Genomic DNA, 25419 nt, shown 5'->3' with positions numbered 1-25419 from the left:
AAAAAAGCCCATCAATACAGCCGAGAGTATTGAGCAAACTAGACGAGACCAGTCATGCAGAAGATCGTCTAATTCTATTTATTTTACTCCTGCCCAACCTTCTGTAAACCAATTCCGCCCTTCCAACGGGCCCCAGCCTAACATTCCCCTCTTATTTACCTCCTTTTCCACAACGAACTCTGAGGACATCTGGTTACCGAAGCGTGCCAAGTGGATGATGTGAAATGTTCAAATTGTGTCAGCTTGGCAAGCTCAAAAGAGGGCTGGAACACCCAGCAGACTAGCCGAGCTCGAGGAACAAACTGGCTAAATTGTCCCTGTTGATGTCTTGCTCTTGCTCTCTCACTCACTCACTCTCCTCAACCAGGAAAGGCACTAATGTCAGACATGGCGCCCCTGAGACTGAATGTGGTGAAACGAGGGGACGTGGTGGTGGTGGCGATGGGACAGCCTGTTCTCTGAATCAGTTTTTCAGCACTTACAGGCAAGCCCCATGTGACACATTGTCAGCCACCCCACACACACACACACACACACAGCGCCCCCCACTCTCCCCTCTCCTGGCGATCTGGGCAAAGCAAGTGGCAGCCTCAGCAGCTGAAAGTGTTACACCCGCAAATGACGTCCACTGACAGGGCATCAGTAGCCGCGAAGAGCTGCGGTAAGAGCAGCTCACATCGATCCAGCAACAGCTGGCTCTCATCCGGGGGCCACTGGGGAGGATTTGAGTGTGATCCGCCGGGCTCCTGGGTTCAGAAACCTGAAAGAGCACTACAGGCTAACACTCCTCTGCGTCACAGGCAAACGGGTGGAAACATCAGGGCCTGATGTGATAATCATCCGCAGATGAAGATGGTGATGGATGGTTCAAAAATAGCTGTAGCCCGCTTCAAAAGGGTCTGTTAAAATACCCTATGGTTCTCTCTAACTGCAAACAAATGCTCAGTAGTCGACTTTATTCAACTGGTGCAACACAACATTTTTGTAATAATATTTATTACTTCTTTATAAAGTTCAAATGAAATTCACACAGTAGATGCTTGCATTTGGTCATTCAAAAAAAAAAAAAAATCCAAGCTATAATAATGCCATTGTTTGGTAATTAAATTAGTAATTAAAAATACAGATTTATCCAGGATGAAACTCACATGAAGAACTGTACGTTGTTTAGGGTGACTTTGGACAGGAAATAGTCCATATGTAAAGGATAAAATGGTTCGGTCCTAATGTGTGACAACACTGAGTCATATCAGCCTAAATGAAGCCATGAGGAAAATAAGACTTGAAACGTCACGTCACAGGAGGGGAGACTGACGAGCACTTGGATATTTCCTCGCCACATCACTGTCATCACAGTTGGCCCCCCAACCCCCCACCCCCTACCCCCACCCAATGGAAATACAGTGCCTCTGAAAAGGGAGGCCAAAACTAAACGTGTGAAATGAGATCAGCGCGAGTGTCTTTGATAATCCACCCACCAAACATGCCTCTCAGCCCTGGTCATTGCATCACGGCTGTGTTTCTCAATGGTTTCCATGGAGATGTACCCCCCCCCCCCCCCCCATTCCTGTTCCTGCCTGTTATGGTCTGATGAGTGGAGCGGGCAGAGAGATGCTCGAGGGGTGAACTCGTCCAACTCGAAAAACAGTCAGTGCATTCAAATGACACACTGGCAATTATATTACAAAAACAAAACAAAAACCAAAAAGGTTTGTTCTCAGTGAATATCTAGCCTAACTAACTCTGGGGCTATAGTGTCATATGTTTATATGTTCTTCGCTCAAGCGCTCAAATAGTTTGATGTCTGTTCATGGCAGTATAGAGTATATGAGGTTAACAAAGAATACGGTCATGCTAACCTTTTAGATTGAGGAGCCCATGAAATACCCACATTTGTTCAGAGAAAATCTGAGGTAAAGAGAGAAAATAAAAACTGAAAAAGAACAAATCAATTATCCTAGGCCTTCCTTAATCCTGTCAAACCAAAGATATAAAAATAACCACTCAGGTAACTAGGGTTAATTCTTTTGGTCCCTGAGCTTCTATAAAATGGAGCTTTCTCCAGTCCTCTTCAGGTAGATCAGGCCAGTAGTTGCTTCAGATCCTCATCCATGCCCCTGTCGTTCAGCTGGTCCAGAGTGTGGTATCGATGGACGACCCGATCGGCGGTCACCACCACCACCCTCACTCCATGGGCGTCCTCCCCCAGCTGGCAGCCAATGGCCGAGCTCACCACCATGTCCAGGCCATCGAAGCACCCCCCGGCGTTGCGATGGTAGTGGCCGGAGAAGACGGCCTTCACGCCTTGACACAACAAGGGGAAAGAGGGGAGAAAAGATATAACACTGTCATTAGGCAGATCGGGCTTGACGCGCCGTGTTCTTCACACTGTCATTTGGGTCAGTGCTGCTGAGGGAGACTGTGCTCTTTTCAGGAGGAGTGTGTGTGTGGAGGCTGACATGCTATTGAAATGGGCCAGTGTGAGCATATTCTCTCGCACACACATATACACACACACTTTTATATTACAATATTAAACAGTTCTCTGTGCTCGAGAGGTCGAAGCATATTCCATCTTCGGTAGACATCAATTTTGAATGACCCCTCATTGTAATTCAAATTTGTATAATATGGACAAAAACTGTAGACAGTTTGGACTGAGTGGGTGGGTTGGTGATCAGAATCAAAGCCGTGTCAAAACACACAATGGGAAACGTGATGAGGGACACTTGTATATTGGAGGCTGTTGTGCTTCCAAGAAGCCACTATCCATCATAAGGAAAGTACTGAGGCAGCCGGCAGCTCAATATGACAGAATTCTGACAAATGTGCCAAGCCATTTTTAATTCAGAAGTCCCAAATAGGATGCCACTTAAAAAAAAAGGCAACAATCCTGCACTGTAAGTAATTCCGCTATAATGGGTGGCAAGGAAAGGTTATGTAAATCATCCTGTGCATCCCAACTGTAACCAACTAATTCAAATGAGTTTTCTTTGTGCATGAATGGTATCACTCAGGATCCATGTGTGGCAGTAGGAATAGGTTTGGCCTTGTTTTTTTTTTAATTCTCATTTAATTGTATTTATTTGTGTGTGTGGGTGTGTGTGTGTATACGTGTGAGTAAGTGCTTACTCTGTCACGTCTCACATGAATCTTTGTTTTCTCACTCTCCACTGTGATGGATGTAATTATTGAAATGGCTTCCACTCACTCTCTCTTTCCCCTCGAGCACTATTCTGTCGCTCTCTTTTTTTCTCCTCCCTTCTCTTTGTTGCTGTTAAGGAGTCCAAGGATGGGCAAAAATGATTGCACAACTGTGGCCGGCCAAACAACAAGTCGCACGGAACGAGAAGTGAAAATGAGTTCTCACAGTCTCTGAGCAAAAAGGCATGGGAACGGCTCCATTGTTCCGCTCATTCAAGGCTCCTGGCGGATCACCTCCACACAGCCCACACAGCCAGCCTCGAGCCTGAGAGCGAAACCCACTTTTAGGAGTGGGGGGGGGGGGGGCTAACAACAGGCATTCATATTTAAGCTATTACGCTGTCACGGAGATGTGAAAATATCTTACATTATCTCACTCGTACGCACAGGGCCCCTGACTGAAATAGACTGTAGGGTGACTGGAGTTTCCCCACACAGACATCTTTAATGCCACCTAAAATCCTCCTTCTGAAACAGCACACAACAGAAGGTCCTCCAAGAAGGAAGGCCTGATTAAGAGTGATGCCCCGAGGAAGAGGGACACATTACATTTTATACGAGAGATGCTCACGGACGGACCCCAAAAAAAAGGCACTCAGAGCAATTTTTTGGATGCAATAGTAATTAAAATGTCAAAGTCACAGGGAAATCTGTTTCTATTCATTTTTCACAGGTAAAGACTTGTAACCCTGAGAAATAAATTCTCAGTTCAGAGGCTGCTACCAATGATGTTGAGCTTCTGCCTTCTTGCGCAGACACCAGACCACTGTAGGGCAGAAATGTTCATAACCACTCCATTTTGAAACCACTTTACATTACACTTTTTTTTAACTCAATTTATCATACAATTATAAAATTCACAATTCCTGAAATTGTTCATCAGGGAGTCCTCAGATGTCCTAAGATGTGCCCATCCAACAGCACCGTGGAGAAGGGGGATGTGCAAGTCAGCCTTGTAGTTGCATTTAACCACGGATACCTTGACCCTCAAGGAATTACACAATAGTTCCACAATTAGACAAGAACAAACAAACAGAGCCAAGGCAGCCGGGGATTACTATCTAATCACAGGAGGACGAAGCATAATCGCATTAACAACTATTTCAAAGGGAACCACTATGATTTTATGCACATTTTTAAGCAACTCCACAGTATCATCACCTCTCAACCACCCCTTAGGAAAGATATTTTTTTTTTAAATCAACAACTGAAGCACGACATAAGTGGAGGATGGGAAAAAAAGACAGCCCAATTATTGAGAGAAGTCAGATGTGTAACAGCAGAGGGGGCCAGAAAATCAAAGTACTTCTTAAACAAGTCGTTTACTCGGAGGACTACCTCTGCACGGCACCACCACATCGGATAATTAGGCATGCAGCGCGCAGCTAATGACTGCACGCTTTGAATAAACCAGGCAAGTACACTTTAGCAATTAGGCAACATTCCTGCACATCCTCAGACAGGGTCAAATGACCACACGCACACGCACACGCACACGCACACGCACACACACACACACACACACACACACACACACACATATCTGACAAGAACTGGCAGTGTCTCCCTCACCTTCAATCACCTTTAACTGTGTATTTTGATAGTGAAGTGAATCAATGCTAATTGTCTGTTTACTGTTTATTTACTGTTCATTTTGGTAACCAAGGTTTAGTAAACAGCCAACTCTCATGCACAGAAAAGTAAAAAAAAAAAAAAAAAAAGCGAATGCGTGAGTAAAAGGACAGATTGTTAAACAATTTGGGGTTTTGTGCATCTCCACAAAAGCACTCGAAAAAGCACATGAAAGGGACTCCTTTTCAAAGCAAACTAATAAGAACAAAACAACTTTAAAAACACACTGCACGACAGTCACGGCCGATATTACTTTCTCCTCTGCTGATTGTACAATGGTTAGGTGGTCAGGCATCAATTTGGTATCCATGGCAATGAAAGAACCTGGATCCAATCAGAATTCACATAATCTACTCTTCTCCTGCAACAAAGAGACAATGACAAAGCTGAATTCAGTTTCATACGGGGCCTCTGTTTTTTTTCACTCGGCCCTCCTCCGCTTGTTAAGTGCTGGTGATTTCTTTGTTGTTGCTTCTGCATTATGTAGGCTTACCCAATCTGCTGAGCACCGCAGATACAGAGCACAAGAGCAAGCCAGTCTCCCTGCTTATAATTTCATACCTCTTGGATGCGTCTTTCGGAGAGAGAAGACAATTTAACTGCCAGCTAGATGACTGAATCCATTACTGCAGTGAAATAAGAATATTGGAAAAAAATGCATCACAGCTGAGCGAGGCAAAGTTTGCCTGGGGAAGTGATCAAATCCGGAAAAATATTTATGATTGCGATGACAAAGTGATGAAAACGGGTTTAAGCCTAACTGCGTGAGGTAGGCCAGGTCCCAGTCACAGATTTTTTGGAGGGAGCGCTGAAACAGCTCCAGTGTTTCTGACACCGTTATGCAAACAAGAGGCAGTGCTGCCAGATTTGGGCGACGCAAATCCCTGAGCCCTCTCTCTCTCTCTCTCTCTCTCTCTCTCTCTCTCTCTCAAAACAACTCAAAATTGAACATGAGGCTTACATTATGGGGATATTAAGAGTGTGTGTGCCTCTGTGTGTGTGTGTGTGTGTGTGTGTGAGAGAGAGTGTGTGTACGTGGTGAAGATGTCATTAAACCATAGCGAGTAATTAATCACAGATTGTGCCCTGCCCTCAGATAATTTGCATGACAGGGGAGAGAATGAGCTTCTGAGCGACACACACAGATTATGCGTCTCATATATCACACGTTTATTACTCTCTATCCATCCCTGGTGCTTGAACGAAGTGCATGGATGTGGAAGACTATGTGTGTTCATACAGACACCTAGAAGTCTGGCCAAATTAGACACGGAAAAGTCAATCATTGCAAATTGTTGCACACGGTTTGAATGACCTGCATAATGCTCTCCGTATGCACATCTTCTACAAAGCCTCAAAGACATGGGATTTTGTGTGTGTACAGCTATGCATAAAAAACACATGAAAATGAACTCGCGACGCACTAATGACCACCCCTGATAAGGCCCCGTGACCCCAGAAAGCCTGTGAACATATGAATGCCCGAGGACACTTGGCGAGCTCCCAACAATGCGAGACTCAACACACACTCAATCACATTATCGTCTCCATCGCCAGTCTATGGCGCGCTACCATTCGTCATTCCCTTGGTAAAACAATGCGGTTCATGACGGCTTATCTGCGAGTCTCGGCAGATGACAAATGCTCCCCTCGTCGACTGAGGCCTACGCCGATTTACATGAGCTGGCTGCGAATTAAAGCCCAAGGCCACTTGAGATAGTGGCGAGAGTACACTTAGCTTATCGTTGTTAATTAGTGAAGAACAAGTTTGCGCCAGAGGGCGTGGGGGAATTTGAAATGCCCTTTGAAGAGCGTGGCCTTACATGCTGAGGTACAGGTGTTAAATTATTCCTCTCTCAAGACGACTCCAGAGGAATTCTAACCGTAGAGATTGGTCCCAGATTAAACCAACTGACAAGTAAACAAGTTAATTTATCATTAAAGGCATATACCGCAGTTGACTGTATAATACATAATACAGTTAAATGTTTGTGGAGATATGTCGAGGGGCACTATACAACGTCATAAAGTCTAACTGTATCATCGCCTTCTTAGGGCTGGTACAAAGAGATAGCTCCTCCTTAAGGTTATATGCAGACAAAATGGTGTACAGTAACATTAAAGTATACACAGGAGGGGATAATAACATCAATCCTCTCACACTTCTTACATATTTATCAAAAAAAGGACTTAAACATCAAACTCAAGAAAAGCTGATAGAGACACGAGTTTAAGAATATGATTAGGATAACTAATTAATGAAAGCGGACTTTTATGTCATTGATTAGGTAAAAAGAAAGAGTTTAAGAGAGGTTCTACCAGTGGAGCACCAGTGACTCACCGTATGAATGCTCATGGCCTCTTCACGGGAACACGAGTGAGAGAACACTGAGTTAGGTTCTTACAATGGAGAAAGAGGGAATGTGAAAAATAAACGTGGACAGAGGACAGAGGACAGAATGTACTTTTTTTTACGGCCCATTGTATATTTCTTCCCCCAGAATGAATTTATTGAAAACTTGAAAAGACCACATCACACCTTTTTTATTTTTTTAAATCATTTTAGCAGGACTGTCTTTTTTTTCTTGTTTTTCTAGCTTTCGCCCTTTTCCTGTTCTGTTCACACGCTTCTTTTGTTCTGTGAAAGGCTTTGTTTTCTAGTAGATATTTTCTACCCAGCATGCCCACATGTCCTCAAGGGCGTCATTTCATGAGTATTTTCATAATCTGGATGGACAAATGGGTAGGGAGAAAGGAGTCAGAGTATGCATTTATGGCATGTATGCGTGTGTATACATATGTGTGAGAGATCATGACTGCATGCAAGCTTTTGTGTGTGTGTCTCCAATTCAAATATATCCTTTGGATTTCTTTTAATCAAGCCATGACGTGGGGCTTGATAAAAGATTATAAAGGATTCACTATCAGAGCCACTGGGGGCAATGCATCACCTTAATGATTCTGAATGACAGGCCCTGTGGTGTGCCCAGTGTTAGCACAGAGCCATCACAATCAGCACCTAACCCAGGGTGGGGGGGACGGGGGTGGGGGAGACACACAACGCTTCAGAATATATGAGAGTCTCTCAGCCTAGGTCGCTCTGTAGAAAATATGGCTTAAATCATAGGAATAAAATTTGCTGCATTATATTAGATCTGAGGCTTTTCTGGGAGACTGGGGGGAAATGAGTTTGCTGGCGCTGCCTCGCCGGGAGGCCATGTTCTCCTGTTTCTACTGAAGCCCTCTGGAGATGAATGAGGAAACCAGCTTATTTTGTCCCACAAATTCCCCCCTTTTCTCTCTCTTTCTGTCTTTCTCTCTCTTGCTCTCTGTCCCTGACTCTCCATATCTCTTTCTCTCTCTCACTCTCTTTTTTTCCCTTTGTGTGATTTTGACAGCTCCTCTGGCCATCATGAAATCTGCCATGAAATTGAAACAGTAAAGCTGTAACCAAAACTAAAGTGCAGAGTTGGAGGTGTCACACAAACATGCACGCATGCGTCTAAAATGCTTCAAAACACACACACACACACACACACACACACACACACACACGCCTACTGTAACAGGCACACACACCCACATTGATATCGAGAGAAAGAGAGGAAGAAGCTCAAGAACTAGGACACTGTACACTTTCACAGGTTAGTTTGATCTGAAAACACACTTGGTTTAAAAGATATATATATATATATATATATATATATATATATATTACATGGAAAAAAGAACGGAGGCCCCTTGATCCTTGTCACATGGATTTGGGGGACCAAAGATACGAAAACGTGCTGGTGCAGGCATGTTATCAGCATAAGTTTAAAGGCCCTGAGGATGTGAGGATGTGAGGAGGTGGAGGAGAGAGACAGACAGATCAGATCTCAGTAGAAGTCCTGAGCTCAAGCTCTCACACACGCAACACCTTTCATCTCCACTGGAGCCAAGGGGCCAAGAAACACCCCCCCCCCCCCCAACACCTCACCCTTAGAGAATGGGGGGAAAAACTCATTAGAGATGGTGGGGGTTAAGGACAGGGTAAACGCATATGTGCATGCGTGTGTTTGTGAGAGAGAGAGTGTGTTTGTTTGTGTGAGAGAGAGAGAGAGAGAGTGAGTGTGTGTGTGTGTTCACGGTGTGCGCATGTATATACGTTGCGTCTCGCTAAATTAAACACCAGTGGATGCGGCTTTTGATCAATAATTGATGCTTTGCCGAGCATACTTTCCATATCGCAGTAGTCAGTGATTGATAGCGGAGCATGTGAACATGTGTATGGATGAGCAAGAGCAGGGGAGAGAGAGATAGAGATAAAGAGAGAGAAGAGGGGTCTGTGTGGTAATGGAGAGATCACGTTGACAGCCCATGCCTTGCCACAAAAATCTCCCCTTCACCACCCATCACATCACGTTCCAAGTTCTGTTGGCATTATTCAAAAGCTACATGCACGATATAAAGACCCAGGGCCTATACATTCTAAGACTACAATGTAGGCCTGTATGTTTGATGTGACGGTAATCAGCAGCTCATTAACATGAAGGCAATAGTCTCATGCTCAGCAGGAGCCCTTCAGGCCAGTCCATGCCAAGGTGCTGATGTACTAAAGCCTTTCCAGGGGGTACAGTGGGCAAAGATATAGGTGTAGACGCAATGTTATGATTGGGCCTAAAACAAACCCCCATGGTCAATCAGTGGTTTTGGAGTGGAGTGTTTGGAGAGTCACGCACTGAAGGGCTTCCACTGTTGTAACTTTATGTTTATAGTTTACATTTGAAGGACGTTCAGTTAATTATCTGACAACTGAAGTTAATTTAAGTGTTGCCAAAAGGAATTTGTTTCAATGTATTTAAATATGCATAATTGCTTTATTTGATGTGATTTGATTGTTTCATTAATACTGCTGTTTTGATAATTCAGTTAGTTTAAACAGTACGTTTGCGAGTTACTATGTTTTCCATAGTGCACTTGTAAAAGACCAAAGGTTGCCTGTATTGCGAGAGCCTGACTAATGACGAGAGATTCTGCTAGTAAAGAGCAACACGATTTTCTACCCAGTTTGTGGACTTCCATTTATTTCCTGCTGGCTAGTTAGATTTAATACAACATCCACAAACTGATGTTGTCCAAACAAAGTTTGGTAGGAGCCCATGGGGATGATTGACAGCAGTCACTCACCCTACTTCTGCACTCCAGGAGATTTAAACCAGCCTTATTTCTCCCCTACATCACACACAGCTCAGCGTCCCACCACCTCCTCCATTTAGGCCATGTCAGCGGACGTCGCTCACACGATCTCTGCTCAAGACATCCCTCGGGCAGCTATCAAGCCAAACATGTATATTATTAGCATTCTAAAGCAAGCTTCCTGATGGACGTGCTAGTGGATCTGGGATTAAGCTATGAGCATCTGCCCCATGAGGCTCTCCTTCTTCACTTCTTTGGTGAAGATTTCCAAGAAGAGGAGAGTGTTGCAGTCACGCTCACTCCCGCTCCCTGAAAGAGGAAGGGTGCGAGTGAGGCTTTGAAGATGCGCGTGCGAGAACACACTGGAACAGGCTTGTGAAGTGTGGCAATGATCAAAAGGTTCCCATTTGGGACAGGTCCACGTGTGCCGAAACGAAAGGAGCGGTACAGATTCTGCAAGAAAGGCGAAGAGCTGAGGCCTAAACAATATCAGTAACAACATATTGTAGAGTGAATTTACGAGCTTAAGAAGCTCTTATTTTCTTATAAGCTTCTAAGGTTTTCTTCTCTTTATGGAATAGCATTAACTCATGAAGCTTGCACACCGTATGTGTTTTCATGGTAGTGGTCTGCTTTATATATTGTTTTTCCTATGTAATGTTTGAAAAAGTACTTAATATGTGTATTGTTTATTGGGTAAGTTTATTGTTTGCACCAATGTACCACAGAAAATTCTTGCTAGGTGTAAACATACTTGGCAGTAAAAACCTTTCTGATTCTGATTCTTTAGATCATGGATAAGGTTGAGTTTGTGGCAAAACAGGTATGTTCCACAAGAAGACTATTTTCTCGATTCCACACCCACTCTCTTTTTCTTGTCCTTACCTGTCTCTCTCCATGGCCTTGACAGAGTACATACAGATGCATTCAAATGACCACAAATAGAGAGAAAGAATTTGAGAAGGAATGTTTGTGGCCCTACCTGCTTTCTTGAACCTCTTGATGAGGCTCTCCCTGACGGCTGTCTGCAGGTTGAAGTAGTCGTCCTCCTCGTCGGGCCGCCGCAGGTAGAGAGGAATGTGCTGGAAGACCAGGAGGTGGCGCGAGGGCTGGCGGGCCTCGCTCTGAAGCTGTTCCTCCAGCCAGGCCTCCTGGGCGTCGCGGAGGCTCGGGCAGCCCGTGGCGTCGAAGAAGAGCTGCGAGTTGAGCACTAGGCAACGCATGCCGCCCACCCAGAAGTCGAAGTAGTCGTCGCCCCACTCGCAGCAGTACTCGGCCACCGTTTCAGGCGTGGGCGCGTTGCCCAGGTCGTGGTTGCCGCTGACAAACACCAGCGGGATGCCGGGGTCGGTTTCCCGCAGGGCGTTTTTCAGGTCCCGCTCCTGTCCCGCTCGAAACGGTGTACCTGGAGCAGAAGAGAAACCCAGTGGAAAGTCCTTGATCAAAACCCATTAGACTTTGTCACATTCAGCGTTCTCCTCATGTTCCTCAAGTTGTCAGTCTAGAATGTGCGCTCAAAAGACTCTTGTCCTTCAGACCAAGCCATGCACCTTGCCAGCCAGTCAACATGTTGCTTCAGGAGCACAAAAGGGAGGGGTATAATTTGATTGACTGAGGAGCTCAAATATCAAAAACCTCATGCCAGAATCATGGACTGTACCTTTAATGGACAGCAGAGGCTTGAACAAAGAGCCCAGAAATCAAAGACACATGAGCGACAGCAGGGAGATAGCGCTGGATGTTTCTAGATGCCTGAGGGCTATCCTGTTTAACCTTTCACGTGTGGTTTAACCTCTGTGATGTATTTCACGGTTTAACAGCGTACATGAACCTTGCACTCAAAGACTTTTTTTTCCCTCCTTTGATATAGGAATATAGGAGTCAGCAGTGGACCATACCTCGTTTCCCCTACCTTCACAGAGACTGGCTGCCTCATCTTTGATGCCGCAGTGATTGACACATGCAAAGCCTAGCAGAGCAAGGGGTAATCACACGTGTTCCAGCTTACACCGTGGGAGTGTCAGAGAGAGAGGGTTCCTGGTATGTGTGTGTGTCTTTGATTTAGGACATGACAGGTTTATAGGTAATTAAGCATGATAATAAAAAAAAAAAACTGAAATAAATCTTTCAAAACACTGAAAATGATGACTAATGTTAATTGTTAAACAAAGGTGTTAATTAAGCGCACATACTGCCAAAGTAAATAGTTGTTCTATTCCTGCCATCTGCCTCACACATACATGATATTATGAATAATAAGTAGTTATTACGAAGAAGGAAAGGGCATGGTGCACAGCAAACTCTGAAGGTTTTCACCTCACGTACCACAGCTCACACACTAGGAGAGTGGAAAGACCAGTTTCTGGAGCGTAGGGACATCATTTCAGCCATTTCACCTTCGACATTGAAAAACACAACCGCTGTCAGTGGCTCACTTAATGAGCGCTGCAATCAGGGCTCAAGCCGTGCGCGCACTAGGGCTGCTGCTTTCTAAGCACACACACACCTCTGCATCTGGGCCGATGCTAAAACATCACTTGGCTAATTTTATCGACAAGTTTGAGTCCCAGCGGGCGCCGTGGGAGGATCATCTATAAATTTGCTGTGACAGAACATCTGCCATTTTGGTCTCGTGCTCTACCTGCTCCTCCCGGGACGCCTTGCATCCATTTTCAGCGAGAACACCTTGCTGTGGACCCCATGCGCTTCACAGAGAGCATTTTTATAAATAAACACAAACAAGAAAGGAATCCAATTAAATATAATAACTATCAAATTACAAACGCAGAGGACAAGCGAATTAAACATCACAACAATCAATTTGCTTCCAGCTGCCAACAAGAAGCCTACAGAGTCTATTTGTTTATTTATTTGTGGTCTCACCACGCATTTGCCTGCATAAATATACTATATTTACCACAGGTCAACTCCACCATCAAAGACAAAGCAGGAGACAGCCGAGGCGCCACTTTCAAAGAAAAACCCTATTCTACTTATGTAAATATAACAACAGCGAGCAAACACAATCTTTGTGCATCTCCCTTGGGCCCAAGTGAACCGCAGCTCGTGGTATTTTGAACCGCAGAACGAGGCCTGGGCGACAGGCATGGCGACAGGCGGGGCGACAGGCGGGGCGACAGGCGGGGCGACAGGCGGGGCGCCTTGCTCATGTTGCCGGGGTAGATTCAACGGAGGAGACCAGAACGACAGAGCGATAAGAGCACTTGAGGATGCGGGTGATCACGGAGAGAACACACCCTGCCGAGGCTTCCTGGAAATCATCAGTTGCAGTCGCAAACATACACAGAAACAGAAACACACACACTTGCAGGCACATGTATATATACACAGAAACACACGCACACACACACCCACACACACACACACACACACACACACACGGAAATGGCTGTCTGCCAGGTACTGTAAACATTGCTTATTATACGAGAGCTCAAGATGGTATAATGGAACACTCACACAAAGATTAATGTGAAGGGCCTGTGAAAATACGGCATTCTACACTGTTTTTGTCATACTTTTCATACATACATATTTCAGTCGGTACTAATTAGACTGTGGGCTACACGTGAATACACCCAATCATGACTTCAAAGCAATGAGCTTTTGCGCTCAGGAAGAGTCTGAATACTCTCTGGAGGCCGGGCCTCCTAACATTACCTCTATGTCAATTTTGCCTACCCAGTAGTTAATTAGGCTGGCAGGGCCGCTGCAGACTGATAAAACACTGGGCTGATAGCGTGGGAGGGCTACATACAGGAGATCTCTACTTTATTATACACAAAAGGGGTTGAAGAGTCACTGTTCTAAGTAACTGTATATGACATGTTATTTGCCATTATCCTCCACTGGCAATTATTAGGATGGAGCAGAATTGAAATGCACCCATTTATAGAACTCAAGCCTGAAACTTCAAGAGGAGCAACCAAGCAAGACTGAGGTATATCGGCTGACCAAGGATCAATGCTGCCTTTCAATTAATAATGAGTGAAGCCGAGGCAGTGAGAGCAACAGCCTGATCCTGGAGCAGTTCTGCTACCGAATGACACCCCATGACTATATTCCCCAGATGTGTTAGTAAGTGAATCATCTTAGCTGACAGACTGAAGGCTGGCCTCACAACCTGACGAGCATCCACGTGTGATTTCCTGTCTGACCAGTGAAGGGAGAGCCCCCCCCCTCCTCCTGTTTGCCAGGGCTGGGGTACAGCCTGTTCTCCCTCAACAACAACAGCAGCAGCAACAGCAAAAACAACAGGTCTCGTTGGCGGCACCAAAGCCCATAGCAGCCCATTAAAAAACTGGGCCGATCCACATCCCTTTCAGATAAGCACACAGAGGGGGTGCCTTTCTCCCAGCTGATTTCCCCGTAGTCCTCTCAGTCAATGCACCACTGAGCACTTTTCTCTCTTTCATAGCCTCTCAACGGGCACTGAAGCGCAAACACATCAGGCGCCAGGGATGGGAAGTCGGTGAAGAACCTTCTCATCTCCTTCAAGTGACAGGAGACACATAGAGAAACACTTACACACACGCACTTACCCAGGAAAACACACACAAACAGACACTCAAGCATGTTTCATCCACACAAACACACACACACACACACACACACACGCACACACACACAAACACCACTTCATCCACATCCTGAAGCTACCACACAAATCTCTGTTTTTACATAAACATGCAAAGCCATCTTCATCAAAACACACACACACACACACACACACACACAAACACACACACACACACACACACACACACACATACACTAGGCTGTCAACACATTTTCTAAATTAGATTATATAATCGAATCGTAAAACGAACAACATTCGGATAAAAAGCAGTACTACTGTCGCTATCTGTGTGCCAAGTTAATGCCTGGACTGCAGCACTGAATGCACTGCATTACGGACAGGAGTCACATAACGTCACCTTCACTGATTGAAAATGTAAATGTAGGCCAAGCTAAAATGAGTTAAAAAACTCTGTTGTAACGATGGCAGAGAGGTCACAGCCCTGCACACTATCTAAAAAGCCCTGTTTGGAAATACTTCGGATTTTGGTTGATAGAGGCTACGTATGCTGTGTAAGCCTACCATTCCAGCTATTTTGTATTGTTTAGGTATGTTGATCTTCTTATTTAGAAATAAATCTACAAGTAGTTGTGTTGTCTCCTATGTTGTATTGGTTTGGCTTCCTGTGGACGTAAAGCACAAAAGCAGATATGCAAATTATTTGTTTTTTGGAGGGCTAATCAAACGTCCTTTTTGGCATTTTGGCACACACACACACTAAAGCCCCATCAGCATCTGAGGCAATCTCTTTGTAGGGCCTCATTAGTAGAGCATCAGGTCCACTGCGTTATTAATTTAATCACCCTCTCCTCCTCCTCCACACACACACACACACACACACACTCACAAACACACACACACAGATACACACTCACAGACACAGAGACACACAGACACACACACACACACACACACACACACACACACACACACACAACACACACCCCTCCTGCTGCCACCACCACATCATCATCATCGGCCGTGAAAGTGTCCCCCAGACTTCAGGCCTCTCAGGGGGGATTCTCCTGTCCCGCGTCGCCAACGAGCGGTCTGTCAATTACCGCTTGTGGGATGAGGGTGCATGGGGTGTGTGTGTCGGGTGTGTGTGTGTGGGGTGGGAGTGAGGTACAGGGGAAGGGGACACACAGACACACCGCTAGCCCTGATACGTTTCCGTTAAGTCTTTCAGGACGTGGGTAAACGAGGCGATGAGAGATTCTAAACATCGATCTGACGGCTCAGGGCTGGAGAGTGGGATGCCATCACACTGTGTCCCTCATGACCCAATTATTACCCGCCTTTTCACACCAAGGGCTCCTTTCCCAACCCTTCACACATTCACGCTGAGGACGGCCAGGGGACGAGGCATGACAGGACTTTGGTATCTGTCAGGCAAATTGCTGTAAATCCATTTTAATATAAGTCCCGGCTTTGTCGAAAGAGACGATAGTTTTGTTTTGCACAAAATAAATGATGTACAGAAAGAAAAAAATCTATATGCATCTTTGATGATTAGGAAGGCTGTATCGACAAGCTTGGGAAGTCCCAGCAGAACAGAAGAGTGTGTACTGCGCAGGCTTGATAGAAGAGTGTGTACTGTGCAGGCTTGATAGAAGGGTGTGTACTGTGCAGGCTTGATAGAAGAGTGTGTACTGTGCAGGCTTGATAGAAGGGGAGGTAAGTGGGTGGCTGAGAGAGAGCGCAAAACAGAGTAGAGAGAGGGAGCGAGACAGATATGAAGAGAGAGAGAGAGTCCCAGACATAAGTAAAAAAAGAGCAAGAAACCAGACACACACACACACACACACACACACACACACACACACACACACACAGACATTCACAAACAGACACACACACACACACACACTGATGGAGAGGTGGGGACAAGGACAAAGAGTGACACACACAGACAGAGATCCAAACGCTAGAGACACAGACTGTCTCTCTGCTCTGTGCCAAACAAATGACAGACAACTTCCTCAGGGCCAAGATCCACGCTTCCTCAAAACAAACAGTTTAGGGGAAATGTCAGGGGAAGGGCTGATGATACGGGTGTTTAGGTGCAAGGAGCCCGGAGCCCGGAGCTCTGTGTGTGTGTGTGTGTGTGTGTGTGTGTGTGTGTGTGTGTGTGTGTGTGTATGTGTGTGTGTAAGCGAGCTTGTGTGTATTTGTGATATAAGGGAGGCATTTAACACGTAAGACGTCCATGCAGATATGTGTGGGACAGCATGTGTGTGTGAGTGGATGAGTGAATCTGTGTGTGTGTGTGTGTTTGAGTGTGACGGACCTGGCGTGTAATGCGTTTGGCACTCTGTGCCCGCCGCTCTGGCCTGACAGTAATGAGAGCTGACACTGGGCCGTTTAAAGGTCTCAGAACCTCCTGGAAAAAAAGCAGCGCTGTGCTTTTACAGGACGCTTTGTCGCCGCCCGCAACCTATAAATTACTCCCTTCAGCACGGAGCAGCACCGAAGGCAAAACGCTCAATCAGAGAAGGAATGACACCCCAGGGTGTCTGTCCTGCTTTCCCATTAAGCAAACACGTATGGAAAATGGATGAATATATTTGTTTATGCTTACCAAGTGGATGTGTTTCCCTCATCAACATCTGCGATATGCGAACGATATTCTAGATAAGATTTCTGAGAAATAATATATGGATTGAATTTGACACATTGTTGTTACAGCTGAAAAAACTGCTTCTGTTTCTGTAAATGATATACACACAAGACGTCAGCTATTACAACACACTCGCAGCTTCAAATGCACTACTGGAAGCACACACGCCCACAAGCAGGGCACGGGCACACACACACACACACACACACACTCTATCGAGCTCGTATGGCCCCTCAGTGCTCATGGTTTAATCCAAAATACACAAAATACCCACGATGCTACATTCTCAGCAGATGTTGTGATCGCTACTAGACAGGAGTGACGGCGCTCCGACTACTAAGCTGTGTGGCATTACGTTAGGACACTAGCACCCTGTCTGACTGGGCTTCTACCCACAGGGTCTAAAGTTTACACAAATTAAAAACAATGGCACATGTCATGCGCCATGACAACCCCTGTCCCCAGCAGGGCCTCTCAGACCAGAACCACACAAAGAAAATGGTACGCCAGCTTAGCAAATCAACAGAGGGAGAGAAACACCAGCATGTAGTGTGGGGCCAGGTACAGCGAAAGACATCAAGCTGACATGCAGAATGCGGTCACACTGCACGATGGCTGTAATCCGCGAGCCCATCTTGCCACTGGGGTTCGATTTCTCCAGGTCTTTGGCACCTAAGCTACAAGGACGAGCCCATCTCCTGCCGGAGAAGCCAACTGAAATTGCCCCTCTGGAAACTGACCTCTGCGAACTCCCAGCAGCACTTCCGCCGCCGTCCTCCCGAAGCTCTCCCGTGTCTCGCTGTTGTCTGGTGTGTCTATTGAGTCCACAGGTGCTGGCACCCTCCTGACATCGTTATCAGATTGTTCGGAGGGGGAGAAACGTTCAGCCACCACTCAGCGGCGCCCTGTGGCACTTGCCATCCCCCTCTTGTTTTACCGCTGTAAAAGACACGGAGGAGACGGCGGGAAACAGTCACGGCCCATAATGAGGGATGACAGGCCAGCGAAGAGTGCAGACCCAGAGATTCCATCACTCGCTCGCTCTTGCGCAAAGACTTGAAAATCACTCTGCAGATGTCTTTTTGGCAACGGGGTTGCCTACACGATTATGATGCCCTGGAACAGCTGGATAAATGAGGACGGGCTCAGGGGACAATGTTCCAGTTCTTCAGGAGTTGCCTGACAGGTTATTTCTTTTTGTCTCTCTTTTTGGGCTACGTGGAACTTGAAGAATATGTCTTCAGGTGAAAGGAAGATTCTCTATCATGGACAAAATTTAAAAAGACATTTATGGCATGCTATCTCTCCAGGCTCCAGTAGACACAGGAATAGATGAGGAAGGCAGTCACTTGGTCCAGATAAGCTGGATCCAACTACCCCTTAGTGCAGAAACAAAGCCCCATTTCAGGGAACCTGTGACCAATCCTGAGTCTTTAGTTTGAGTAAGTGAGTTCACAAAGATGGAAGACTCGGCAAATAGCCAAAAGGAACTCAACAGTGGCACATGTTCACAGAATTTAGACTGAATCTATGTAGCGAAGCCATCGAAAAAACACAATCAGAGGTGGGATGGATTGTGAGACCACATCATTACCACCAGTTTACACACAATATCACTTTAAAATTTTAGAATTTCATTACTGAGAGCTCTGTGAAAAAAACATTCTGTTTTAATCCAAATTAATAATTCATTGAAATTTAGTAAAATTAGTTCCTTAGAGGATTTACTGCATTTTATTATATTATTTATAATATATGTATTATTCATACGTCATAATCTACACCAGGACAGACACTAATACATTACAAACATTGGGTAACTTGAAAATTCCCTAACATGTAATATTCTTTTTTATATTTTTAATCATTTACAACATGAAAAAGCATTGTACCACAGAGCCAGTTGTGCAGCATTTCCAATTCAACAGTTAATGTTCTGCATGGTTCATACAAGCTTGAAATACATCAGACCTGTGAACTAGCAATCAGCATCCTCCAAAGGTCTGGTATTTTGTAATCTTACCTGGCATTGCATGGACGAGGTCCCCACACAGTATCGTGAAGCGAGGCCTGGGGCTCAATTTGTTGATGGCCTGGACAGCCGTCTTGGTGAGCTGGACTTCCTCTGCCCACTCGTCCCCTCCCCCGCTGCGGTCCCCAGTCCTCCAGGCCTTCATGAGGCCTAGCTGGGGGTCAGCCCCCACGATGAAGAAGAAGGGGCCACGCCACTCTCTCTCAGCATCTGCGGAGGGCAAAACAAGGGGAAATCCTTCTCAGTTGTTTCCCTGATATATCGTAGCTTTCCCCACTACAGTCAACATATGCCTAACAAAGTGCTCCGTGCAGAAATCCCGTCGCTCTTATGCAACCCATCCCTAAATCACACCACTCTAAATATTTCATCAAAGTCGGGAGTCTGATTGAGGACAAGCCAACCTGGTGTTATCTGTCAGACAAGCGTGTGACAAGAGGGATGTGAGAGGGACCGCAACAACACACTGACATGCATGTGTTTCCCCCCTTGCTGTATGCAAAAACACACATGTTCCGCCAACGTTCCCTCAGAGTTCACACAGTGCCTTCGGTTCCACTGGCCGTGCAAGCACAAACAACAAAAACAGGCCACAGAGGACCAGGCAAACGCACCATGACCCAGCCGCTCAGCCACGCTACTTTTGTTTCTGTTCTCTTTCTTCCTTCGGCATACAAGGCATTACCCATGCATCTTTATGTATCTTTTTCCCTGCTGGATTCATGGTAATTTCTTCCCCTCGCACATCAAAACTGCAGGAAGAGAAGAAAAGAGGAGTGAATCCTCCTACTGGGAATGCCATTACAAGTTCTCGACTTTGCTCTTTGCCATCATCATTTAAGGAGCCTATTTCACTAGCAGCGGCGGATTGGATGAAAGGAAAGCCTTTTTTCCAATGTGCGCTGTATCAGGCATTCTGTCTGTGGTTCAGTGGAATTCTCCTCTTTTGGTCTGCGCCGATCAGAATGGAGCAGACAAATGAAAGAAACACTTCTGTACAAGAAACTTGTAAATCCTTGTTGTGCTACACGCTGTGCTAAAACTGGAGTTTCCTCATTTACCAAGTAAAAACAGGCCGAGGTATTCCTCTAGCCTGATGAGAGGAATCCAGGACTCACTCGTAGTCCCTCAATGTTCTGAAACTCCTTAGAGTTAGGTATTTGTATTAATCAGTTTGAAATGACTGACAATAACAATCTATTTGATAACCTTTGGCAGTGTCATTTGGCCATAGAGTTCTAACCTATTTTGAGAATTGATGTTGCAGAGCAGTAGGCTTCCATAATCCTGCGCGAGAGAAAAAATGTCAGAATAAAACATCCTCTGTTATGTTGTGCAAACTGCAAACTCATGTTGTTACATCGATTTTATCACTGTTAAAGCAACAACCATGTACCCCATTTGTGCCTCAAATAAAAATAAAGCCCTTGGCCCTGTCTTTAGAGGTTTTCACAATGTGTTCCCAGTGATTCTCTATTTGTAAAGTTGTGTTCCCTCGTTAGAGTAGGGTGATCAGACATCCTGTTTCTCCCAGGACAGTTCTGTTATTCAGCACCTTTTAAAGTGCCCTGCCTAATTCTGATAAAAACTCATGTTTTGTTCAGTAGTTCTTCTTTCCTTAAACTTTAGTAATGGGGTTCAGAGCAACAATTAGGGTTATGGGAACACAACGTACTCATGGAAACATAATTTATCAGTGATTGAGAAGACATAGCAGTGGCAGGGGTATACACCTACCAGAGCTTGCTAAGCATTTGTCTAGCTTTCCATTTTTTACAATGGCAAACTTGGATGAGCACCAAAATGTCAACCAGTGGGCAGAAATATATTACATCCATTTTATTTGAAAGCAGGGGAATCTGGATACACTGTTTAGACCCTTTTAAACATCTCTCTAAATATGGAAAGCTGCTATATAAAACCAGCCCTATGTAGCAACAGACATTTTTTTTTTTGCCAGTTCCACCCCTAGTTAACAATATCTTTATTTGGGACATTTACCACAAAATGAGTTCAGTTGTTCAAAAAATGAACAATTATTTGATAAATCTACAGCTAATCATCTGTTAAAAAGGTGGTAATTTATTTAATTAGGTGCAGTCAATCAAAGGAAATTAGCAAAAATGTGTCAAGGTGTCATCATCTTAACAGAACATTGAGTTGTCATTTGAAGAGAAAATCAGCTGTAAACTTTTGTGATGTGTAAACTAAAATGAATGCATAGCAACAAGGCTCGGACAGGCTATAAGTATTAACCTGTCAGCTGCAGCCCATTTCTTTTTGGAACAGCCCATCTGACTGGAGGTCACACTGTCAAACAGACTACCTACACAGGCTACCTATACTACCCTTCAAGCGGATCCGTCCATCTGTGTAATGTCAGAGGTCAGGCGGGAAATAATCAAATCAAGACAGAAGGAAGCTTTTATGAAGATAGCAATTGAAAATACAAATGGATAAAAGTCCCCAAAAGAGAAAAGGTGGAGCGGAAAAGGTTAGAGAGAGAGAATAAAAAAAGAGGCTGATGCTGTAAAATGCAAATTCTTTTCCAAAAGTAACGTTACAGATGCCGGCAAAACGTTAACATTAGCTGCAGTGATGAAATTAAAAGTCTAGCTACCAAACTAGTTTGATTTGTTCTTTAAATACCAATGGTACTTGGTAATGGTATGCCCCCTACGTACAACAAACAGCGCTCTCCATGGTTCCGAAATAACAGCGGAACTGCCAATTTCATATATTTTGCTTAACTTATGTTCTAAATAGCCTGATATTGCGGTAATTATGTTAGGTCCAAATTGTGCCGGTCCAGATGCATATTGCCAGGGCCAAATTTTGTTCCAGGTCCGACCCTGATAGAATGATACTTCCCATCATTGAGTCGTTATGAAACTAAATGTCTGTTCATTAAATTAAATTTGAAAACAATTATAACCAACCTCTACTAAGCTATCCAAAGAAATTAGTTGCGATATAGCTGCATTGTCTTCACCACTTTTTTTCCTCTAAAGAGGTCAGCTCTATTAAATTGTATTGGCTTCTTCAGGAGGATTTTACTCCAACCACCCAATGGCTTTGCTACCAGAATAAGCTGGAGCTACCAATGACCAATCGGCGGGCTGAGGCACATGAAAAAAACTTGAAACATGGTATGAGCGCTGAAAATGTTACCGATACTTTGATTTTCTGAAACATGAACAAACTCATCGGGGCTTCGGAATATGCTTAGAAATGCCCTCTAAAACTTGTGCAAGTGTGCGTTTCCTCTAGCCTGACGATGTCATACTCATAATTCTAGTCAGAATATGAGTCTGATACTGACCTATTGGGCTGTGATTATGGGGCGTGTTTCAACAAACCAGGAAAAAAAATGCCTCTTCGCTCAATTGGATACCTACAACCAATCAGAGCAACATAGTATGACCATCTGATACATTAAAACTTATACTGGATCCCGTAGGAAGGACGGCAAAAACATATTTTCGATCGACAAATGCCTTGATCTCGTTTCTCTGTTCCGCTTTCAAAATGAATGCGCTGTCAATATCTGTGAGATATGCCTGCTCACGTACTTATTAGCAGCAAGGCTAGCTAGCTACTATGTGTTTCAATGGATTTTTTGTCTAAGCGTTAGCAATAACCTATCAATAATGGTCTAGAGCACTTCAGTTAAGACCTACAATCCTCGGCAACATTCGTGTTGCACATACACAACTAACAGAGTCAATGTAGACATAAAAAAAGTTGTGTAGATAGCTTAAATCACATAAAATATGTCCCATTAACAGGCTCCCAAGACGCCGCCATCTTGGAACGATTTCTAATCTATCTACCTAATCAACTCAAGCGTTGGTTGGTCATCTGTCCATCATCGTATAAAGCCTGCCCTGACAATTTGATTGGTACGACAGAATCCTGACTTCTGATACTCTCTCCCCGACTGCATAGAGCCAGACCGAACTTCCCTGACCAAACATTTTGTGGGCGGGGTTCGGGCTAGTATCCAGGCTACGTTTCCTCCTCAAGACAAACACTAAACTATTTTCAGACAACTTTAAAAACATGAACTGAAACGAGCAGACAAAGCTTCCATGACAGCTGACAAATACGCGCTCACGCACGCGCTATCTGAGGCCGCAGTCCGAGTCGAATTGACAAAAAACAGCGATATCTGAGGTGGTTGAGGCAGTCAAACAACACTTACAAATATCACAAATACTGATTTCAAGCTGAGCTTTCTGCAGGATACGGCATATCTGTGACTCGAGCACTACAGTGCAATCTGCAGAGGTTTTCAGTTTCCAAAATTTCATTTGAAATGAAACATTCCATCAATTTTAGATTGGTTTCTTGTAGCCTGTTGCTCTACAATTACAGTCTTCCATTCACTTCACTCAAACCGTTGCTCGAATGTTAGTACAATGAGTTTACTGATTAATTTACTGCGTGACATTAAAGGTAATAGATATTTGTTGTCATACAGATGAATGGCATGCTACGATACTCATGGCAGCGCAGCAATCCATGGGCATAAGCTACATGATGCACAAAAGTGCACTTTTGTCAATCAAATCAGCAGCAGTCCACAACAGCCTATTTACAGAACAAACTCGTGTCGTTTCAACAAAATGATGCCATTCCGGCTAGTAAGTCTTCTAATTTCAATGTCATTGCTAGTACATCGTTGCAAACTCGCCATTTACTGTTTGCCCGGCATTCTATGGGCGGCCAAGAGGATCTTTAAAGTTTGTTAGGTAATGTTGACGTTAGCTTGCGAATTAACAGCAGAGTAAGTTGTGGTCAGTCGTCCTCTGCAACTAGTAAGCGAAGCGGAATATCTTGATGTCGGTAGCCGACAGTGCAGTGACTTCGACATGGTATTAACTGAAAGATAATGTTAGTTATCAGTTTTACATTGCTTACGTTACATCAATTTCACTGTCAATGGATGTTACAACAACAAAAGGCAGCTCTGCCGGGCCGGCTTGTATAAGCTAGCTAACGTGATACCTTCTGTCAATCCCACAAACGTCCGTTCTTTGGCTCTCAGAAATATTTCTTCGCCCGCAGCCATTCTGTCAAGTACCCGTTGATAACGACAACCCTTTAATGAAACCGTGTGCGGTCTAACCTTTCCACTACAGGCGTGCCATTGTGGTTGGCGAACTTTAACCTAACGCTATTTTCAATAGATTACATCGGCGATCAACTAGTTACGACTGTCCAGCTAATCCATCGCTCTGTTTGCGATACAACGTCCTGTATTAACTTTTGGTCAAGCGCCTGTGCGCTTTCCCGTCAGTCTCAGTAACCCCATTCTGAACTTTCAACATTTTCGTTATCAGCCAACAAATGGCCAAATAAGTCAGAAAGCAGGCTGTTTTTGGTAGTTAAGGTATTGTGATTTTTCTAACTAGGCTTTGCTATGCACCAAAAAATACCTTGCCATCAAGGAGGACTTTATTTGCGTATGCCGAATAGGCCTACGCTTCAATTAGACACAGTTCATTTTAGTGTGAACATGGCTGCAAAGAGGAAGCCTATTTTACAATACCTATTGAGTAGCATCCCTTGCGCACAAGCATATGTGCCTCTTGGGGCTGCCTTGAGTGTAAAGACGTTTGGGTTATGTTTATAACACTTACACTGGGTGTCCTTTATGGGCCATTCTACCGAATTGGTGCAAAGACAGGTCAGAAATATTTTGATTTTTTGTATGTTTTACTCCCAAAACTTTGTCCGTATGTATAATGTACCATATCTAAAGTACACTTATCTAGTAAAAGAACAGTCCATTTTTATATTGTATTTTCAGAATGTGTTGGAATGTTTTTCCTCTTCCAAAAATTGTCACTACCGAAACATCACATTTACTATAGTAAAAAAAGTATTATTATTGACCTGTTCAGATTGTGTTTCCTTCCCTTCTCTGAAGAGTATTTTTACAAATATTTCTTGAAGGTTTTCAAAATGAAATCCATAAAAATGAATTTTTTACCAAATGTTCAAGTTCAATTTATACAATTCATCAAAATCTAAGTGCAATATTTCTTTGTAAAATGCAAAATACTGATCATATTGATTCCAGAGTTGTTGATTGATGAAATTGAACATACATTAATCCAATCAGTATCATAACATTTTAGTTGATTACTC

The 25419-nt window shown here is 44.3% G+C and overlaps 1 protein-coding gene across 1 annotated transcript; it reads right to left on the bottom strand.

The window, feature by feature from the left end:
- Positions 1–1582: 1582 nt before the first annotated feature.
- On the bottom strand, positions 1583–24422 carry cpped1 (calcineurin-like phosphoesterase domain containing 1). The gene is made up of 4 exons (XM_080834723.1): positions 24274–24422; positions 19255–19473; positions 10997–11419; positions 1583–2304 (listed from the first exon to the last, which is right to left on the bottom strand). The coding sequence occupies exons 1-4, from the start codon at positions 24335–24337 to the stop codon at positions 2081–2083; spliced, it is 930 nt and encodes a 309-aa protein (XP_080690849.1). The 5' UTR covers positions 24338–24422; the 3' UTR covers positions 1583–2080.
- Positions 24423–25419: the final 997 nt, after the last annotated feature.

Source organism: Sprattus sprattus, assembly GCF_963457725.1.
Source record: "Sprattus sprattus genome assembly, chromosome: 3".
Classification (NCBI taxonomy): Eukaryota; Metazoa; Chordata; class Actinopteri; order Clupeiformes; family Clupeidae; genus Sprattus; species Sprattus sprattus.
Note: the sequence above shows the minus strand (reverse complement) of the source record. Positions and strands in the feature narration are given on the sequence as shown.